This window comes from Diorhabda sublineata, chromosome 2 (genome assembly GCF_026230105.1).
Source record: "Diorhabda sublineata isolate icDioSubl1.1 chromosome 2, icDioSubl1.1, whole genome shotgun sequence".
Classification (NCBI taxonomy): Eukaryota; Metazoa; Arthropoda; class Insecta; order Coleoptera; family Chrysomelidae; genus Diorhabda; species Diorhabda sublineata.
This window is the reverse complement of record NC_079475.1, coordinates 19,812,908-19,836,569: the sequence shown is the minus strand read 5'-3', so window position 1 is coordinate 19,836,569 and position 23,662 is coordinate 19,812,908. Positions and strand designations below refer to the sequence as shown.

Genomic DNA, 23,662 nt, shown 5'->3' with positions numbered 1-23,662 from the left:
ATTATTTAAAAAATTTAATTTAAACTGACTAATTTCTTTGTCTTTAGGAATAGGAATAATTTTTTCCAGAAAATGCATAATTTTCGAGTTTTTCGTGAAAAAATTTTGGTTGTTTTTTTTTCAATTTTCAATCGCTATAACTTGAAATTCCCGAGTCAGGGTGGCATTCACTCCTGGGGTAGAAGCATACATTGGCACTAAATCAGGTTTCTTATTTGCATCATTTTTGAGCTTCTGTCAAAATTTCAAACTAATCCATGTAGATCTTTAAAATTGCGAGGTGATTTGTTTGGTTCACTGTACTAATAAGAATTAAAGCAATTTTAAAATGAAAAATTTATTTCAAATAACTCGTAACATAATATATAAACAATAAATTATATAACAAGAAACTATCAAAAATATATATACAATTTATGTACAATAACAAATTATACTCTAGCTTGTAACCGCAATAATAGACGGGCGAAATATGTTTAAAAAGATTTTGTTTTTTGATAGATAATATTGTTTGTTCTCTTCAAGTATTTTAAACATCATTCTAATTCAAGACACGTCCCTAATATGTTTTAATATTACCTAATAAACTATTTGCTTCTTAATTATACTCAAACCATATCAAACTTATTTTTTATATGGTGGCTCCAGTTGTATCGATGGTTTAAAACTTTCTTGTTGTTGCGATGCTTCCGGCTGATGATCTTGTTCATAACCTCTGTTAAATCCGGGATGATTTGGTAAATGTAACGGAAACTGCAAGTCAGTTTGTCCTGGTTGAATAAAATTGTGTGATGGTTGAGGATAAACGTATCCTTGATCTTCATTTTGGTTACCTGAAATAGAGTAATAGATAGCTAATAAACAAGCTACATGTCGTGTAACCCAAATGTCGATAGGCAACAATATTTAGTTGTCTATAACAGAAACATTGTAGTTCAAATAAAATGGCTACTGAATTAATCGAAAGCAAAGATGTTACGTTAAAAAAAAAATGAAAATTATAAAAAGACATATCATATAAAGTAATGTGTAAGTGCGCTTTACAATTAAATTGAGACAAGCTCTAATAGAATATATCTTACAAAAACTTTTTGAAAAAAAAAAACAAACAAAATAATTTTAAAATAAAAATTGAGAAATTGAATACGATTAGGTATAAGTACACACGACATTTCATTAGTATATCATCCAGTTACTGTTGGTTCTTATGTTGCGAGACTTGCGAGATTATGTCAGGCAGTAGTTTCTTGATTTTTCCTGTTCCTACATGAATAATACCGGGAGCTATAAGAGCGATGCAGCACCGGAGGCGTCATTAGTTTACTGGGCCATGCAACAAGTGCAGAAAGAAACGTTATCCTATTAGTTAATTTTTATATTTAAAGTTATTTTTTTGTCAAGTTTTTGTTGTATAATGCAAAATTTTGTTAACTACATTTTTTCTAAAAAATTAAGAGTTGAATACCTTGTGGCTGCAATTTCAACTGTACAACCGTGTTCACTACTTTATACTACCAAAATTATGCCTTTATAGGATACTGGTTATAATATTTATTTTACAAAAATATATTTTAACACGCCTTATATTAGCTTCACTTGTTTGTTTGTTTGCTTGTTTGTAACTCTTCCTATGTACTGCTATGATATGGGCATCAAAAAAGCGTAGTGGGCTCCATATATCACTTCTTGAGAAGCGCTCCATGCTTTTTTCATAAAAATACCATTTATTGTTTGTTAATTTATTTTTGAATTAATATTATTGTGAAAAAAGCGTTGGGCGCTTTTTAAGAACTGACATATGGAGCCCCCTACGCTTTATTTGCAATAATACCATTTATTGTTTATTAATTTATTTCTAAATTAAAAATTATTTTTCACTTTTCAGTTTCTTTCATCATTAAAACGTGTGTTTTAGATTTTTAAAACTTTATTTATTATAAATTGAAATGTCATTTCAACAAGAATTTATTATTATTATTATTTCATTTTGATATTTTAGTCTACAAATAAGTATGACTTTTAAAGTTCAGTTCTTTGCCTTATTTCAAGCACCTAACTACCATAAAAAAAGATAATTCAAAGTGCCTTAAGGGGCGCCAAAATCTTTTTTCGCACACAGGCGCCAGTAACCCTTACGGGGGCCCTGTATTTAAATATTAGCTTGCCTAAAAACCTAAGATTCAATGAAACGTTAAAATTGCTGTTAATTAATGAGCGATTTGTGAGCTTTACAGTAACATCTTAAATAACGATATTTAATGTTTCTGTCAATAAAGTAATTCTGGAAAACTATCAATATCTTACGAGGATATATTGAAAAATCATTAGCCTACTATAGAATCAAACAAAATTTCAATGTCAAAATAGTTTATTACTCAACATATTCTCCTCTCAATTGGATACATTCATTACAGACAACCTGCAACGTCTCTAGATCTTTCAAAAAAATGTTTCTTCTTGCTCTGTAAACCAGACCTCCACAGCTTTTATTACTTCCTCGTTGGGAGAGAATTTACTACCTTTCAACCTTTTTGTCAGTTGATGAAAGACATAATAGTCGAACGGAGCCAAATCTGGTGAATAAGGGGGGTGTTCTAGTAATTCAAATCCTAAATCGCGATTTTTTTGCATGGCAACATGAGATTTGTGTACAAGACCGTTGAACTACAAAACACCTTTAGCTTTAGGATAGGATTTAGAATCAATCACGAAATTTCTTAGGTTTTGGAGAACCAGAGTGTCGCCATTCCCTCGTTTTCAAATCGAGGGAATCAAATAGGGGATCCTTTTTGCAGCAATTTTTCTCATGTCCAAATTGACGTGAACTATACGATGAACGCGGTAGTATGAAATATTCAGTGCCTCAGATATCCGTTTTAGCCCAATTCGACGGTCTGATAAAATCATGTCATGAACTTTATCGATATTTTCGGGGACTGACACAGAAACTGGCCTTCCCGATCATCTTCAATGAAAAATTTACTTCTTTTGAAGCTTGTAGTCCAATTTTTCATGGTAGCATACGAAGGACATTGATCACCAAGGGTATTAAGCATATCTCCGTAAATCTGCGTACCATTTTAAATACAGGTACTTGATGATGGCACAATACTCCAATTTTTCGATTTTCACAATTTTGGGGATATCTTTTTTCTTTTAATTTATTGCGTAACTCTGGTTTACTTTTTTGACGTCAAACTATACACTGACACTTCTAATAAGTTATTGTTCGTTGCTATGGTAACGGAAAATTTTGTTTATGCATGGAACTGGTCTAGGTTAACTAGATATATATACATCCTCGTATGTAGCAGGTTTGAGGTCTTTGGTTGAGTATAAATTGAAATGCTACTACTGAAATCAATCCATTAAATTATTCGGTGAATATGGACAAAAAAAACTGAACTTACCTATTTGGAACTGTCCTTCTCTAAAAAATTGTTGATTGCTGACTTGCTGCGCAGGCTGATATCTATTATCGTTTTGCGTATTGGTATATTGATCTTGCACGTCAGGATAATGATCTTGTATATTAGGTTCCGGTTGAAAGTGATTAGGATATCCATTAAATTGAGGTGACTGCTGAGGGTACTCATTTTGTGCTACATCGAAGCTTTGAGGTTGGGTACCTAAAGGTGGATACTGTTGATTTGGATAGATATTATTACTAAAGTTAGGTATTTCATTCGAATGAACTTGGTGGTGTTGTATTTGAGGATATTGAAGATGATAATGATTTGGTAATAATTGTTGCGTAGGGGGTTGTTCAGGTCCCAATGAATGTAGATAATGGATTCCGTGGTATTCGATTTGACCGCCTGGTTGTTGGTGACCCACTGGATGTAAATGTCCCAATGGATTGTGATCACCGTGAACGTGTAAATGATCGGCTGGTTGAGGCTGATCTGCATGAAAATGGCTTTGTTGATAATGATCATGATGCAACTGACCAACAGATTCTGCATGAGCTACTGGATGAAGATGTGTAACGGGAAGATGTCCGTGTTGTAGCGTTCCTACAGGATGTATATTATGTATAGGTGTAATTGGAATAGGTGCAGGTGCAATAGGAATTTGAGCAGGACGAATTTGAATTTGTGTTGGAAGCAGTGGGGCTGGTACTGGTGCAATCGGCAATGGTGCTGGTGCAATCGGCAATGGTGCTGGTGCAACCTGAAAAGGTACTGAGGCAATTGGAATTTGTGCTGGTGGAACTGGAATATGTATGGGATGAGGAACTGCTGCAATTGGTGGGCCGGGCTGGGCATGAATATGATGTACTGGATGTGGCGCTAATTGAGGTGCTGGAATTTCCTTTAAAGCAGTTGTTGGGAATACAGCACCTAATGGAAGTACGCCTAAATCAGGTTTGGTAACTTCAAAAAGTTGTGCAGAAGGAACAAATGGTGTATGAACAACACCAGCATGCACTGGTTGAGGAGCAGCAGCAACATGGTGTAGATGATCAATGTGCCCTGTGGTAACATGATGTATATGGTCTTTAATGTGTATTGGTCGAATATGATCCACGTGAACAACAGGTTGATTATGAACGTGCTCTACATGTGGCACAGGATTTGAATGTATGTGATCTACATGAGCAGCTGACTCAACGTGTACATGCTCTACAAGTACTGGCTTCGTTTGTACGGGTGCAGCAACAGGAACCGGTTTTACTACAGAAATTGTTGGTTTCCACCCTGTTTCAACGTGTTTGATCTGAGGAATATGTACGATAGGCCGTTTTATTTGTAATTGAATTCGTGGTCTATTGTAATGGTATCCTTTAATAGCTACTGGTCGTAGCACAGGCTTCAGTTTCAGATTTATAGGTGTATATCCTAAGACATATTTAATGGTAGAGGGTTTTATTGCAGTATGTTTCACCCAAGCAACGTTTTTAGATGGCAAATTTAATACAGTCCGTTTTTCTTGTTCTTTAACTGTATGTTCAGAGTTTTCTACATCGTGCAAAGGATCCAATTCGTCGGATAGTGTGGATTTAGTTGATTCGATTTCTGCATATATCAATACAACTTGAAAAATGGTTAGAAATATGATAAGTCTCATCTGGAAATAAAATATTTTTATTGTTAACAAAGATACGAATGTCAAAAATGAAACATAATATGACTAACAAATCAGTTATTTGTTATAAATGATAAGACTACGTGAATAAAAATTCATATATATTAATGAGACCTTCTAAGTATCGATCAAGTAAGTACACGCTAATAACTCAAAATTGAAATTAGATGCAAATTATTATAATAAAATGTTGGCTTTATCGAAACGTGTCATAATTTTCTAAACTCGAGGAGGGAGGATAATAAGGCGTTTCTAGATTGAACAAGATATTATAATGTAATGTTTTTCGTATTTATTTACACTCTTGCTATTCGTGGGGTGAATAAACACTGCCTCTTACGTTCTTAATTTATTTACCCACTATACAATACACTTAACTTCTAATAATTTATTTATAAATACCACTTAAGAAAAGAAACACAAGAAATCTATAAATAGACTTTTCTAGAAATTATTTAAAAGAAATAATGTCATAAGTCACTAAGCCGCCTTCTATAATAAGAAGTTCATCAAAGGCGCATCCGTCATTTATAAAAAAACAAATCAAGTTGTAATATGTAGTTTCACCTTTACTTTTACGACTACATCTTAAAGGGATATTCTTCAATGCTTAGATTCTACTAAACAAAGAATCCTCTTGAACAGACTATTATGTTCTAGAGCTCAAAATCTATATAAATTACCTCTATTTCTGCATTACACCGCCTAGAAAATTAGGCTTACCAATTAGGAAAGCAGTTCAATATACCCAAGATATATATGTATACGTATTTTTATTAAATAAACTTAAAACAGAAGAAATCCTTTTTTATCAAAACAAAAAAAATATGAATGAAATTTTATTATTTTTTTCGATTAATTGACATTGACAGACACACACAGTTACGATACGTTACCGGAAATTATAAAAATTATAAACTGTATAAACTGTATAAATTGTAAACGTTTAAAATCAAATAGTACATCCGCTGGAATCATCGGTATACGCGGGATGAAGACATACGCTCCTTTGTATTTTCCCTTCATGATTGCGGCCTCAATGACGTTCTTTATCACCTTTTTCACAGCTAGTCTTTTTCCATTGCACAGTTTATTAATGTTACGCAGCATGATGACAACTGATCCTACTTTTAACTGCGAATTGTGAGGTGGTAATCCAGGCAATTCCTATGAATTTAAAAACTCCGTGGGATATTTGACTACGTTATCCTAGTTCATAACGGTATGAACTGTCTCGGAAAAAAATTCTGAATGGTCGCATTGAGATCCTCGACATCTTTTGACGCCAATATTGCTCGTTCGCCCAGCTAATTATTGTTAATGAACTCTTGCGCTATGCCTGGAAAAACACGCTGAATAAGCTCGTCTTTTGAGTCTGTGATGTGACAGACATCTGTGGGTGATGTGATGAATACGGACGAGGTGTCCACTACGACTTTATTATTTCCAATGTCTAACTATTTTATTTAATTCCGAGCATTTACATATTTATTCTCCTCTTAAACCACAAATAATTCAAGACCAAAATTAGCCAAATTGGTCCAGCCGTTGACGAGTTTTAGCGAGAGTAACGAAAATGAATTCATTTTTATACATATATAAAATTGTTGTGTGGCACCTCAAGAAGAGAATTGAATTATTCCACACCATTTCTATTGTTTTTCAATAACTACTCTATCATATAATAATTATGAAATAAATATGTAGCAAAAAACACTTTGGTAAATCACGTAAACTAGGTCTCATTCAAAACATCATTTGTTTAGTTTAGGCAGTTTTTCTAAGACCAGGACTACATGAAATGGAATCTTTCGCTACGGGATTCAAGTGTCACAGGATTGGGAAGATCTGGTTCTGTTATTTTTGAAAATAGAATATATCTTGTATGTTACAGCTGAACAAAGTTAAACTTGAGAGCTATATCACGTCACAACAACCCACACATTAAATAACAGCTCTTTTAACTTCAATCCAACAAAAATGTGTCATCACGATACCTTTAGGAATGCGACACGGGCATAATAAATAGATACTGTCAACCTCATCAGATTCGAGTAGATTGATGAAAAATGTTACTGATTTTTTCGTGGATACAAAAGATTATTTTGTAACTTCATATAATGAAGTTCAGATTTGAATTTATAGATTCATTTTGAAAATGATGGATTAATTTAAAATTTATATATTCTACTTAGAAGTAACAAAAGGCCAATTCTCGATATTTTCTTCAGTTTAGAGATGTCGAAAAAGTAATTCGAAACTTTATTCAGAATATTATTTTTCTATATTTATTATATCTTTCATGTTTTTTCAAATGCAACACACTATTTAAAACTAGAGTTTATGGAAAATTCAAATGACATTTCTACAATGAGAGGTGCAAAAAATAGAGAGAATTTTTTATTGTACCACAAAGATGAAAGTATGTAGAAAATACAGCATTTAAACAAGCTTTCCATAAGACAGAAAAGGAAACTTGGGATGTCATTAAGTTGTTGGTTAATGATTGTTTTGGGAAAAAATCAGTATTTCTATGAAAATACCGTCAACCTGGATACAACATGTTCGTTCTCTTATCCATTATTTCCACTGTCATCTAGACGTTTTTCCTTCTAGTTATGAAGGTTTTAGTATAGAAAACGAATGATCTAGAACAATGCTTGCGAAGTAGCGTTGCTTTATTTGTAGGAATGCACTAGAATTCTATTAGGAAGAACTAGCTAGGAGGCAGTGTGTACAAGAAACATCAACGATATTCTGATATTATACCATCAATTTTGACTGTCTTTTAAATAGATTGTCATTATAGATAGTTTGATCAGTATCACTGTGAATTGATCAGTTTTGAACCCATGTGGTTTTATATTCCTAAGCTCAAGGAAGAAATTATTTCCTTTCCAATTTTTAGAGTTGAACTATTTATTACATAAAATAGAAATCATGAATATAAAACAGCTGTGTAATCAGTTCATTTCCTCAAATAAATTGTTAAAATTTTACATTTTTTAAAATCAACTACCTGTAAAAAAAATAAATCCTTGTTGCTTTTTACTAATAAAATACTGTTGTACCAAAGGCTTGGCTAGAGAAGTGTCATAGAGACTGTTCAAGACCCCATTTAACATAAGCATTTACGTTTGAAAAAGCTTCTTTTCAATTGGATGCCGCCTTTCCTTAAGATAACGACGATTTGGTATGGAAATAATTGTCAATTTGTGAAAATAAATGGAACTTGGATTAACCACTACACACCTTAATCAGAACGGAATTTATTTATCAACAATTGTCTGGCAAAGTTATGACCTTTGTATATAATCGAAAACAAATTAACAGTGACTATTAGTATTCAGTATTGGGCTAATTCAAGAAAGAAGTGACGAAGATACGGCTTCTTAGGCAGAAGAAACAAAATTGTCTTTCAACAAGCATAACAAGTCAATACAATGGTCAAAGTGAGCACCCACCTTATTTTCCAGATCTCACCCACAGCGATATTTTCAAAGCTGAAAAAATACCAGAAGGAAAGATCAATGAAATGAAAATGTCTGAAGCGTAGTGAGTGAGATATAGTGAGAAAGTAAAATGGTATAGATTGGAAATGACTTGAACTGAATGTAGCACCCTGAACGAAAACTATCTTGATGAACAAAACGATATTTGGCTACCAAAGTATTATTAATCAATAGGTTATTTTGCAATATCTTTATAAATATCTTGATATTTTTATTGTAGCTAGATACTCACGTAATTTGAATTCATTTTGTAGAATTAATCCTCAATAGATAACGATGACGGAACTTAAACCATCACTATCAGGGTTCTAACTGCCAAATACACAAATTTTACTTTCTTTTTGTTTTATATCACAGGTAGTATCGTGTCTACGCTTTTTGTATATTAACTAGATGATTAAAATACTAACCGAATGGCAATGTCATTGACAAAGAAAGTACCAGCCAATTTTGGATGCAAGTTTTGCTAAATTATACAGATTCTTTATCGAATATTAATCAGGGTAAGACTTTTTTGAAAAATGAATTACTTTCACAATTTAAATTGTAAAAGTATGTGAAGATATGCAGCAATCTAATGTTATTCAAATTTATTTCTTCAAATTTTCCAATAGCAGGATACAAGAATCTAAACAATTTATATCACATTCTTAAAGGAAATTATAGAACACGGTAGAACTAGCAATTATAGAAAATACGAATCTATTAAAGGAAAAAAATGTTTCTGTGAAGAGAGATTGGTGAAAAATTGCCTCATACACTAATGCGATTTGACAGAAGCTTAACATCTTGTTAGCTTAGTTCCAATACCTCAATAAAGAAAACTATTTTCGTTGTTGTTTAAAAATGGGTCAAAATGGTGATTTTTATTGAAAATTATTTTTTACTTGGAAAAACAATTAAAAAACCAAAAAAAGTTACGTAAATATTATCCTGAAAATGCTTCCTCCTATTGCATGATTTGTGAGTGAATCTCTCTACTTTTACAAGTGGCCACATGAACAAGTTGCTGAGCGTCCGGTAACGGTAACTATTTTAAAATGGTTAATAAAATTCAATAGTCGTGCTGTTGTATTTAACGATAGTCATATGAAAGTATGAGCGTGAGATTATTTTGCAGGAAAAGATACAAGTAAATACTATCCTCAAGCTAGGCACCGCGATAGTTCAATGCTGATCAAAAGCTCGCTCTATTAAAAACTAAAACGAATATTTTAATATCTTCAAACATAATCAAAATCCGCTCATGAAATGGATTTACTTCTCAAAGGGAATGCAGCAAGGAAAAAAATAAATGTTTTTTAGAAAAAGAAGTAACGATATGTGGTAAATATTCTGCTGATTTTCTGGCAAATTTTGATGTCGAAAAAACGAGCGCTTTTGTTAAACAAGAGTTGTCTTTCATCATGACAATGGGTCTGTTCATTCGTCCGCTATTCTTGCATAAAAACTTTTTGTTCCCAAACTTTAAAAAAATGGCTTGGTGGAAAGCTATTTCAGATAAATAAAAAGGTGATGACAGAAATTAGCGAAAAAAGAAGATAACCTACGAAAAATTATTGTTTTTTTCTAAGGAAACTTGTTGGGCTGAGTAACTAAAGTTAAATAGAGGTTGTTCTGAGAAATAAAATATTTTTCACAGTAAACTGTTTAATTGGAAAGTTACTTTTCCGTCATATCGCCCTCATATTTAATGGCCAATGTTGTAGGTTGTTAAATTTGCGATTGCAAGAGCTTGTCGAATTTAAGAAATCAGTCAGGTAACTTTAGATGATATTAAAGATTCAGGTACGCTATTGATTGCGAAACTTAAACAAACGAAGAATAATTTGAAGAAAAAAATTTAAGTTAAATTTTACCAAATGTATATTTTTCTACAACATCCTAATTCATACCACTATTGGAAATGTCTTAATCAGGTTATGGGTTTATTAGTTTTATGAGGTACCTCAGACATTAGCTTATTTTTTTCAAGTTGAAAATGTTAAATTATCATAATTCATTTTAAACATCGCCTTGCTATTGTAGTTCAATCTGTAAAGACATTTGATCACACTATAGAAACATGACGATTGGAAAGAAAATAGTTAATAAAATGTTCAGACCAACCATTCTATCTAACTTACAAAGTGTCAAGTTTCCATCTTTTGTTAAGTTTGAGCACAAAAATAAAAACCGTCAGATTTATATTATAATCTAATAAAAAATTATTTTAAAAATTGTTTCTGTATGTTAATGATACTTTTATATAGAGATCCAATTTGTGAAAATTGCCTTATAGATTTTTCGGATCGGCCCTGTAGATGATACCTTGACCGACATATTTTCCACCATTCTACGAATATCAATTTTCAGCTCAGCTTTCCAGCACACTTTTCAGTTTCACGATTTACGTTTATAGTAAAATTATTAGAGATAAAAGGAGAGAAATACTTGTCAAAAAATTGTTTATAATTTGTATACAAAAGCTTGTGAAAAACTAAATAACAAACATACAAATAACTAAATGTAGTCAAAATTGAACCAGATAATAAAACTAACTAAGGCAATCCTAAAATAGGTAATAAATATCAATAACAATATCAAACCAGTGCGCAGCATGCTCCTAATTAAATATTATTAGAAGCACTTTCTAGTAAATATATCGTTAAACTATTGCTAAATGCAGGAAAATATGTTATAGCTTTTATTTCATTCGACAAATGATCGTGCATTTTTTACATTGTAAAATATTGAACCCTTAACTAATTCTGAGTGTGAGGCAGGTAGATAAAAGTCTTGGTCCGCATTCAATGATCTTTCTAAAATTGGGGAAGACAGTCAATATTTTGAATCTTTTGAAAATATTCCGGCAGTGAACCCTGCTGTTTAGTCTGACAGCTTTCTTTTGTAGTTTAAAGATTTTCTCAAATTGCGTTGCACCACACGGACCCCAGAAGGAAAGGGTACATCAGAGATGTGACTGAATAAGGGCATAAGAAATTGTTATAGAGGTAGATAAATTTAGTTCTTTGGATCTTAGCGCAAAACAGACTTAATTTTTTATATTTTTAGTTTGCGGGGGTAATACTATTAGGGTGAGCTCATTTAATTAACTTTTTTGAAGTTATTTTCTGTTTAAAATTAACTTCTATGTTTATTAATTGAGAAAATATATGGAAAAGATGGCCTTAAATAAATAGACTTTCAATAAATGAATGTTTTGCACACTTCGCTAGACGGCTCTCAACCAGTTGACGAATGAAGATTTTCAGTACTACTTTCATCAATAGAAACATCATATGGAGCAGTGTAGGGATCGCCAAAGAAGAACATTTAAAGAAACATTTCTCTTCACACTGATTATTCGACTGACCATAATTTTCGAAAAATTCCATATAATGTATCACTTCAATCATCTGATTTAAAAAATATTTATAATGCGAAGAACCAATTTGTGATTTTTCAATTTATACGTCAAATTCAAAACGTTTTGCAGCTTGTTACAATAATCTGAACAATTTCTCGTCTTATTCGGTACTTTAACTCATTATTATTTATTGGATCATCATTATAGGTTTTTAAAACATAATTCTGCGCAGTCGTATAAACGGGGTTACCCACCGAACTAAGAATTAAAAAAAAATTACATTCACATTAATATCTCCGTTTTAACAGTATAAATAAAAAGTCTTAATCAATAAGGTACAACATTTTGAAAAAAATCAAGTAACTTGCATACGTTATAGCCTCCCACAGAAAATAAAATAAAAAGTGACGCGAAAATGTAACTAATCCAAAAAAGTTCAGTGCTCTATATTAATCGTTAAAATTTCTTACTAATTTCACTCTAAAATGCAGGGTTAGCTTAGGCTTAGAGAATAAATTACTATGAGCTTGCTAACAGACGAAAACTTAGATAAACGACAGTATGATTAATCGCAAAAATTTTGTATCTTAAGGACTATCGATACAAAATACAGAATGAGAAAGTTCAATCAGTAAACGTTTCTTTTAATTAACCATCGTCTTCCGACGGTAAATATATGTTAAGTAAGTACCCGGCTGATTACCTTATTAAGGACGATGGAAAGAAATTATTGAATTATTACAGGTCTCTTCTAAATGTGCAAATTTGTTTGATCATTTTAAGTGGGTTAAAAGTCGTTGTTACCCTAGTAATTCTAGAGAGAATAATGGTATTATTAGGTATAAATAGTTGTATTGTCATTGAAAATCGAATTGAAAGATTTTTTATACATACACACTTACCAATCAAATGAAATGCGTGTTTTAAAATATCTACCTGGATATTTCTAAAATCAAAATCAATATTTTTATAGTGCGCTTGTATCGATAAGTAGCAATAAAAATGTACAACACGTACATAAGTCAGTCGAGTAATTTCGGTCATTTACACCTAAAATCAGAAACGCGTATACGGAACCTTATTGGAATATGAGATTTTAATGGAATTCGGTTTCGTTTTTTTTTAGATTGCTGTAATATATATTTGTATCACATGAATGATAATGACCGTCAATAGAAAACGAAAACATGCGTTCGATGGTGAAATAATAATGTTACGCAATTTAAAAAATAAAAATAGGTGTGTGGTGAGTTCTTGCGTTTCGGAAAACTTATTAGATTATAGTATTTATGTAGGATTCTCAGAACCTAAAAGTGAAATTGTAATAGTGCGTTAAGCATAGTTTACATTTTTTAAGATCTCCCAACGATGTGTAGATATAGTAAAGAAATTGTACTTATAGTTCTTGTAAAGTTGAAAAGAAGTCGACTGCTTCTGTTTCCGATTCAACTGCATATGATCTTACTAAATTCAAGGAATGGGCGGCAAAAGGAACATAATCTGCAAATCAATAACATTTTTTTACTCTTATCTTTTAAAACATCAACATCTTACCCACAAATTAAGCAGTGTATTAATGAATTAAATTATAATACACTGAAACAGTTGTTTTCATTCATTCATTCAAGGAACAAAAACCTGGAATCAAGAGAACTATTTATACAAACCAAGAAACGTTTCTTGGTGTAAAATGTTTTCTCTTAAGTCAAGTTAACTATTTTATCAGTGTATATTCCATAGAAAATTTTTATAAAAACTAATTTGAACCAATTTTTGGAATGGATTGTCATCACTTTCTTCGTCTCTAAATTTCTGACATTTCAAAAACCTTGCCGCTCTTCAAATTATGCCGCACTAGGCGTGGATCCGGTTCGACGATTTATGCTAGTAAATTAGACTTCCCTGATTTCAGCTCCGGAAAGATTTCGTAAACCTTGATGAGAGCAATGGGACAATATTCATATTTTATTGTATTATCATCAGTTCTTGATCAAATTTTTTAATTCACCCCCTAGCAAGAGATATGATACGAATAAATAGAATTACTATATTTTCTTGGTTCTTAATAAATGCAAAATTTCAAATGATTCCGACGTTGAAACTGCTCGATTATCCAGTACAAATATTTCTTTACATGTTATCCTGTGGACCAGGAATGATGATAGAATTAAATAATTCAATTCACCAACCTGCTTTTTAAAAACAATTTATTTAGCAAACTGAGGATTTAATAATTTAAAGTTACAATTAGTTACACTAATCTGACTACCGTACTAGACGAATTTCAAATTAAAGGAACTAAGAATTGAATGAACGAAGTATTAGTTTTACAGACTTCTTTATATATTAGATCTAGTCTTATACGCTAATAATTATAAAAGTAGATGAATATATTTATGGTTCATTATAGTCACATTAATAATAAATAATTAAAGACGATATTTTAATGGGGTTGAAATGGAATCTATAAAATTTTTAGACAGACTAAACATAGACAAATTTATAGCATCGATAACTTAACGAGGTTAGAATTCATAATAATAAATAAGTAATTGATGGTGATGCGCCGCTTGTGAAGAGGGTTATTTTGGATTACTTATCTATACGAATTTATTTTTTTGAGGTGGGTGAGAGTCACGTATAAAGATTCAGTTCGATAATCGTATACTTCCAATCTAACAAAAGCGTAATAAAAAGAGCTTATTGCATTAGTTCTTCGTTTCTTCCAAACTCCCATTTAATATTGCTTTAAATATATTGAAAAAAAAACTGCCATCACAACATTTTTCTAAATAAGAATATTTACATCTGAAAAACGCATACTTTCCTTACAATTTCATCTTCTTTGCCCAGATAAAAAACGCAATAAAACTTTCGGAAATATTTAATCGGTTCTAATTAACTTTCAATAAAGAATGTTATGAATGTAATGAATAAAAATGTTATATTATCAAAACTATTACCCAACCATATAAAAAAGAGAATTTGACTAAATTATATTGTTACAAAAGTTATGATAAAAAACCAATTTAATATATTTTGTTCAGTACATTTCACAGTATGATTCATTTTAGATTAACAAATAATTTGAATAGATACGGAGTACGTCTATTAAATATCGAGACTTACTACATCATCAACTTTGTTTCCATTATTTTCAAATCCATTCTCACCTTATCGAACCACATCTCACCGTGCGTCCACTCTCCATTATTCTTAACACAGTTTCCTGTCCAACCCTGCATATTTTTCAATTTGCATCAAGTGCTCTGTTCGCTGCTTGCACCTTCTCTTTTACTTCTTCTGTTTTATATTCATCCTTCATTATTATTACACATAGATATTTGAACTTCTTTACTACTCCAAACTCAATTTTTAGTTTGTCTTTTCATTCTTCTTGCTACATTTCATATACATCTTTTGAGTACTTATTTTTAGACCCAATTTTTTACCGTCTTCCTTGAATTCTTCCAACGTTACTACGATAATATTTTTATTATGTACTACTATAACTATATCGTCTAATTATGCTACTAGGTACTTAACCCCTCTATTTTTTATAGTCTTCTTTCTATCTATATTTTTTGTTACATAATCGAAGAAAAATATCATATGGGAAAGATGTATCGGAATAGCAACTGATGAAGAGAGAAGTCTGGCAGGAAAAAAGAAAGGGACAAAAACAATACTTCAGAACAAAATAAACCACGAATTGAGAAGTTTCGTAGCATATAACACCAAGAAGCGCTTTGTTGAGGTTACGAATTTGATAACCAAAATTTTTAATAACATCTTGTCAAAAACCTTCTACCATCGCCAGTTTAAAGAAATGTTAAACGAAATAGAGACTCAGTATTCAGATCTCCTTCTTCATAATAAAGTTTTATATGTATATATATATATATATATATATATATATATATATATATATATATATATATATAATTGTTTTTAAATGGTAAGATGTTGAAACCTTTGGCTTTGTGATTTGTGATTGAATTAAATAAATACATTCCAAAATGAAAAAGGTATTACCTTGAATTGATGAGTTAACAATGGTTGCAAGTTTCACTTTATGGTGGATATCACAGAGAAAATGAATGAATTGAATATAAAGCTGCAAGAATAGGAAAACCCAGCCAATGTTTTGAAGAAAACATCGCGAAAAAACCAGTGCAACTGTTGACACGAATTACACAATTACAGTATACTGAGAGCCATTCGAAAGCAAAAAAACCACTCTAGCGTTTGTAGTAAATCTTCTTAACACAAATAATAACGAAACCTAATTGAGCCAATTGTAATTGAAGCTGATTCTCTGAGAATGCAGTTGATCTAATTAAAAAACAGAGCTTTGTGGAGATGAAAATTTACAGAGCCTAAAAGCAAATTAGAAAAACTGAAGGTGCAGAAATTTATATACATAACGCAACAAAAATGCACAGCTCTGAGAGAGATGCCGCGAGTTTAATCGAGGCATTGAATAGTCTTGCTATAGTGAGGTGAAGAAATTAGCATTTCTAATGCTGACTAGCTTCGGATCAACATATTCGTGCGAGCAAACGTTCTCTTGCATGAATATAATTAAAAGTAAAGTAAGACACCAACTAAAAGATGAAAATTTAGAGTCATGTTTGAGACTTGAAACAAGTTATGAGCCAAATTTATCCAAACTTTCTAAAACCATGAAAAGCCAACGCTCCCATTTAATTTGTTTGTCCAATTGTTTGTTATCAAAGTGAGTAGGATGGTGAGTAATCGTTCAATTGTTTTCATTTTTTTTTTACTTAAATGATAGGTAATTATCTAACAATTTCATATGAATATGTGAGTATATTAATTTGTTGTGAAAAATACTACAATTATAAGATAAATAGTTTTCCGTTAAAAAACTTTTTTATGCGAGTGTTATTTATTATTGGCAAAAAAAATTTTCGGCTCTTTGAAAACTCTGAAATTTTGTGAATTGTAGCTTTTAACTCTCCTGACTCAAAACTTTTATAGATATCAAACGTTTTCAAATTCATTATAAAAATTAACATTAAAAACTATTTTAATCCACAAATTCGCTACATTACACTAAAAACCTAAAAAGTAATACTGATGATTTTTCATTTATGTAAAAAACAATAAAAAAACAACATAGAAGATGTTCCAAAGGCTCGCTGGACTTTTTTTATATTTTCTGGAGTAACCATCTCAATTGGACGACAAGAACGTTCACCATCGTCGGTTTTCAATTCAGCAACCCAATAACAAATAGTTCTTTCCGATGGAGCAGAGTATTACAGTATTTTTTTCATCGAGAAGCAATGATAAATTAACACACGAAATTGTTTTAAATCCATTGTTTGAAAATAATAACAGTAGTTTCACTTAAATGGCTGTCACTTTTTTCTGACTGATCAAAATGTGATGAAATTTCAAACATAGTCTTTTGAAAGTTGGTTCTTCATAAACGTGATCTGTATTTGAGAATGGCAGCGCCACCTGTTTGTTTGTCACACGACTTATTAAGTGATGTTATAATAAAAACACATATACTAAAATAACTTAACTGATGTGAAATAGATAGTTCCAAACTATGGTTGTGGCTTATAGAAAAATTTTGAAAATTGACCCATACCAAAGATAGTTTGTTTTATTTAGATAACTTTTACTTTTATATGCTTTTGTCTGTGTGATTTTCCCATTTTTCCCATAACATTTTGCATACTTTACACATTTTCTTAATATGCTATCATGCTAATGATTTGAAAACAAATTATAGCAGGATATTAATGGTCCAGTATGTAATACATCATAAATATAACATCATAAATCAGCGACGGATAATTTCTTAACTAAATTGTCCAGTATTATTTGAAAGTTTCAATTTTTTTCGATATCTACAGTTAGAAATATTCCCAAGACAGGATCAATTTGAAATTCCGTTCTCAGAAAGGTTTAAAATTTTAATTTGAAATCAATCCAGTTAAGATTTACATTTCAGTTTGTAAAGTCTTTCGAGTGTGCGATATAAATTGCACAAACATCTAATTTTACTCTTGGGAAAGTAAAATATAACCTTCAATGTTGAATGTACATAACACTTTTTTAGATTAACATGTCAATAGTACTATTCAAAATATAGTTTTTTAAATGTTCAAATATTAACGAAGTTGAATAAGCAACTAATTACATGAAAATTTACAGCCATATGAAAATATGAAGATATTTATGCAAATTAAGAAGAGACACAAAAATATTTCCTTTTAGGTTAAAACTTGGATATACTCGTATGAAAAATATCTTGTAGAGGAAGTTTCGGACGATAAAATGCGTACAAATGCCCCTCAGGTTTAGAACGTTTGTCTAATGGTTTAAAATAGTGAAGGTTGGGGCTCAATTATCACTTTTATTGTAGAAAACAGAAAATTTTTTTATGGAGGCTTGTTAGAATTTGAATCAAAGTCTACAAAAAAATACCATGGAGAAATGAGTACTAATGTTATTGAGGACCAATAGTTTTGGACAAGGCCAGTTATTATCTAAGATTAAAGGAAGCGTTATCGCATGCCAAAAGAAACAGGCAGTCTTCGATTGACTAATAAACAAAGAAATTGTGACAGAAGTATGTTTAAATGGAATGAAAAAAGGACATGAAGTGTTGTCTTTGCCAGCTCACCACTGTGAACTTAATTTCATCGAATGAAACTGAGCTCAAATGGAGGAATATGTCACAAAAAAACAATACGCTATAAGTCACTATAAGACATATCATAGCAGAGGAAAAGAAACTCCACAAACTTGATGTGTTGGATGAAGAAACAACGGAACCAATCACTATTTATGTGGGAAGTGAAGCAACTGATAGTGATGATTCTTTATCTAGAATACTACTATTTCGACATGTAACACCATGTTCATAACTCTATATTCAAATAGTTTATATCAGAAAAAAAAATTATATACGAGGTGATTCGATATAAATTTGGTTTTACGTATTTTAGGTATTGAACTCCTAACCTAACATCTTATAATAATTATATAAAAATAAAGGTGGTTACTTTACTAATTTCTACCTTTGATCGATTTCGTGTTCACTGTCACTAGAAATATAATTATTAGTTAAACCCTTAGCGTTTCTCCATTTTCGTTTTGTGACATATTGAATTCAAAAGTTTTCTGAAAGATTATAGTAAAATTCAGTTAAGGTTTATTTTTTACTACTTTCTTCAATACAGAGTATACAACTTTGCCATAAAAACTGTGCTATCACGCATTTTCAAATTACATGATTCATCGGACGTATGTACCTGTTACGATAAGGATTTAAAATTCCTGCACTATTAACAAAAAGCACGTTCTATTTATTGAGCGTATCATTTGGAACACCAAATTATAAATTGAAAAATAAATCATTAATTAAATACTACAAAGCAGTGAATAGGCCAGTAGACGAATTTTCCATAATTTAAAAATGTGAAAGAGACAAATATTGATTATATTCTACTAGAGAATATGGATGTCTTCCCCCGGAGTTTTTCTTTTATCGCCTCACGTAGCTTTGCAACTAAATTGCTTCAATAATCATCTGTAACTATGACTTCCTTTTGCATGTAATCTATTAATATTATACCTTCAGAATCATAAATAAGATCAGCATGATATTCCGTTAAAGGTTGCATCTTCCATTTTTTTATGGTGGCGAATCTTGATACTTCCACTTTTTCTCATACTGCGCTTTGTTCTATACTTCATAGTGTTGGATACATGATTTATCCATTACTACTAATCTTGCAAGAGAATTTTATTTTGCTTGTTAGCTAGAAAAGTTAAATGAGCCAAGCAAAAAGAGAAGAAAAAAAAGAATGAAGTTATGGGTACCGGATAATAAAGAAAACACTAGAAAAGAAAAAAGATAGGAAAACAATTAGTTGCTGAAATAATCTCCAGAGGATGTGACAGGCAAAGATATTCCTGGGAACCGATAACTACAAAAAAATGTAACAACTTAAGTAAGAAGAATTAACTAAAATTAACAGAAGTTTTGTCAAGCATTGCCACCTCAATGGACACAAGACGCTAGGTTTAGCAAAGAATGCAGCTCACAGATTCTACTATGCACAGGACGATGCATCTATTCATAGACTTCCGAAGTATGAGAGACCAAAGCAAGAAAAACGCCACAGTGTGTTCAATACTCTGAATTATACATACGAACACACAACATTTTCGGGTACGGTAGTTGTAGTTGCTGCATTCGCATTTTCACTATATCAAATTATATTGCAGATGTTCCTAAAGTGTCAAATCTTCTCGTGAATTTGTAGTATTGGGAAATCTTTTAAATTAAGATATTTGATCATCGCGCGTTGCTCTCCTAATCCATTTTGATACTCTGTCGATTCTGGGCTTCTACTTCTAATTCAAACATATAAGAATATAAATGATTATTTTGATTTAAAAATTAGACAGCCCATTCGAAGTATATTATAATGCGATCCTACAAACCGCATGTTCTAATATATGTTCATCTCTAATAAATGCTGAATAATTAAGAGTGCATTTGTAATTATATCTTCGCTAACTGGACTAAATTGTTAAACGTATTCTAGCATCTTAAATTGATCGTTTAATTCAAATTGTTTAGAATTGATCTGTAACTGAGCGAAAGTTGTTTCTTGTAATATAGTTTTTCCAGATTTAAGTTATGCAATTGTTACAGATATATTCGGTATCGATTTTTGTTGTTTCAAGAAACGCGGTCTAGTCGCTGGTTTTTTGAGGTTCGGTTTGTTAGTAAAAATGTTTTGTAATGTATTCAGCAGATCGATATATTACTATAACATTTATGGGTTGTTCGTTTGAATTAGATCTAAATAATAAACATCAGATATTAATATTTTGTAAATAAACTCGGAGTAAACTCGGATTCTCATTCTGCAAACACGTCTGCTTATGGTATCCGTTCCAAGCAAGTTTACCTTGGTGGGTTCACTGCGCTTCAGTCTCTTTTTCATCTTTCCCTCATATTTTCGATATGATTTAAATCTTGACATGTATTGTCTTTTTAAGAAAATGTGAACGCACAATTAGATAAGAAGAAAAAGGTTTATAGAACATCATCAACATAAAGCTGTCATACTACCTCGGATAAACACAGTGGTAATCGGCAACACACTAATCGTGGACGTCATGAAAAGATACTGAATGCAGTTTTTAAATATTATTAAATTTGTTTATATAAACTGATTTACAACAATATGTTGTTGTTCCTCGTAACAAGAATTCATAACTTTGTATTCATCCTTCAGAATCATTTTCTGAGAGAATTTACCTATTAACCTTTTAACCATTTACTTCTAGGCTCACACTACTGCTATATACTTGCGGTTGAAAGAGTTGACTTTAATCTAAAGTTTTGGCGCATACATTAGGGGAATCAGTAGTATCATATGACATGGTGAAAAGATGTTGTGAGTTAAAATGTGGTAGAGTCGTGTACAATCATACAGATAGAGCACCAACCAACTCTACCACATAACAAAAATGTTAAAGAAGTCCATGATTTCGTATTGCAAGTTCGACAAATAGTTGATGAGAGTGGTCTCCATTAGCATGTGGTACATAAGTTCGATAGACACCACACACAATTAAACTTGAAAAGACATTTTTATATGTCTGAACACAGTATAGACAGACGAAAAAAATTTCCTAACAAGATCAATAACAATGGATGCGTCATGGATCCATTACTACGATGTAGAAAACAGAAAAAAATAAAGAGTGGAAACAAAATGTTCCACCATTGCCGAAAAAATTCAATATGCAATCTTCGACAGAGAAAATTAATCAAATCGTATGCTGGAATGCGTAAGATGTAATTTAGTGTTTATATTCAAATACATTGGAACACTTTGTTAGTTAATCCCAATGAAATACTAGATTTAAAAAAGAGTGGTATTTACAAAATTAACTGTAATTATTGTGTATTAGTGCGAATCTGGTCACTACTATACATTTTTGAGGGTGGGTGTCGCCAGCGCGCCAGCCAACCCAGCTTGCAAGGCTAGCGAATTTACTTGTGTCAACATCGAGAAGACCCAAATGTAATTGAATAATAGTTTAATTCAAATAGCACAACTTGTAACATAGGAGCAAAAAAGCATTTTCAACATAAGAAGAAGTATTGAAAACACTGTTCACATCACCACTACACAACACTCAAAAGTAGAGTATGAATATCGCCAACGGTTCCAGAAATTCAAACTTATAAGAAGTAGAAGCAACAGATTAATAAGAGGTAGAATTAAACGGAAAAGTATGAAATACTTAGAGTGAAGAACAGACGAAGTTGTGGACAGATTAATGGGAGGATGAGGACATAAAGGAAATGAAAGGAACATTGAAGAATGAATGAAACGTATCACGACGGAATAATGAGAAGGATTGAATAGCAAAAAAATTGAGAAATACATGTCAAGGAATAGTATAAACAGAAAACTGCAGAATAAATTAAAATTATAGATATACATGAAAGCGTTGAATCGAGAAGCAGGAGAAGTTGTAAAACGATGAATAAAACGGAAAGGAAAAGTAAAAGTTGAAAGCGTTGAATTGTGGAGCAGGCACAGTTGTTAAATGTTAAATATAGTGTAAGGGTAAAAAAGAATTGGAGGATACTTGGTAAAGAGTAGGAAAAACAGTCCACTATAGATTGCATTCAGTTATGAAACAACAATAAATCAAATGATAAACGACTCTCAGTTTCATTAAGAATCATCTTAAAATACCTTTGAGTAAGCGGAAGCTATACATTTTTTGGTATCACAACTCATTAGTATTATGTAAAAAGAATAATTAGTCATATAATATGAAGTAAATGAAATTAAACAAACTTCAAACTAATAGCAAACTATTGAAAACAAACCGACAAAATAGTATATTACGTAACAAGAGTTGCTGCGCGGCTTCGTGCATAAAATTTTTCATTTCGTTCGTAATGGGTTAGTTACAACTCCTGTAACGTACTATGCTTTTTCTAGGCCCATTCATTTTGTTCCATTAAATAAAAAGCATCGCAATTATTTAAATTTCATTATGATAGTTATTAATAACAATTGAACAATTATTGTTAAATGATTGTGCCTAATTATTTAATGGTGATTAATATAAATGGTATTATATTTCTTAGAACACTCCTTCTCCTTCTTACCTCCTTACTAAAAATTATCGCATTAGAAGACAAATGGTCATTTTGTTGAGTTATAACGTCAAGACTCTTGTATTCTGGGATTTGTGGGATTTGTGGCTCTCGAATTTCAACGTTGGCTGAGAATGTTTCTGAATAGGTAGCTGGTATGTATTTGTTTAATTGTTCGTTGGATGCAAATATTGAGATTGTTAAGTCTAAAAATAGTAAAAATGAGACAAAGGACATATTCTTCACACCCCATTGTTCAGTTTATCAGATAAGGAATGAGTGTGGAATTGAATAGTTTCCCACTGGAATTGTTTATCTTCATCCCTAAATATTATACTTCCTTAAAATTGCGGTGAGATCATGAAATTTTGATGAGATTTGTGCAAATCTCTTAAACAAGCAATCGGTAGTTATCTTCAGCTGCTGAAGTAAGCCAGCCGTGATTGAAATTTACACAAGGAAAATATATATCGCTGTAATTGTACACTACAAGAAATCATCGTACCCAAGTTAACTCATTTCTGG

The 23,662-nt window shown here is 31.4% G+C and overlaps 1 protein-coding gene across 1 annotated transcript; it reads right to left on the bottom strand.

The window, feature by feature from the left end:
• Window positions 1–321: 321 nt before the first annotated feature.
• LOC130453251 (bromodomain-containing protein 4-like) lies at window positions 322–8,923 on the bottom strand. Its single transcript, XM_056792880.1, has 3 exons — window positions 8,833–8,923; window positions 3,411–5,070; window positions 322–833 (listed from the first exon to the last, which is right to left on the bottom strand). Exons 1-3 carry the CDS (start codon window positions 8,845–8,847, stop codon window positions 625–627), a joined length of 1,884 nt encoding a protein of 627 aa, XP_056648858.1. The 5' UTR covers window positions 8,848–8,923; the 3' UTR covers window positions 322–624.
• Between the last annotated feature and the right edge of the window lie 14,739 nt (window positions 8,924–23,662).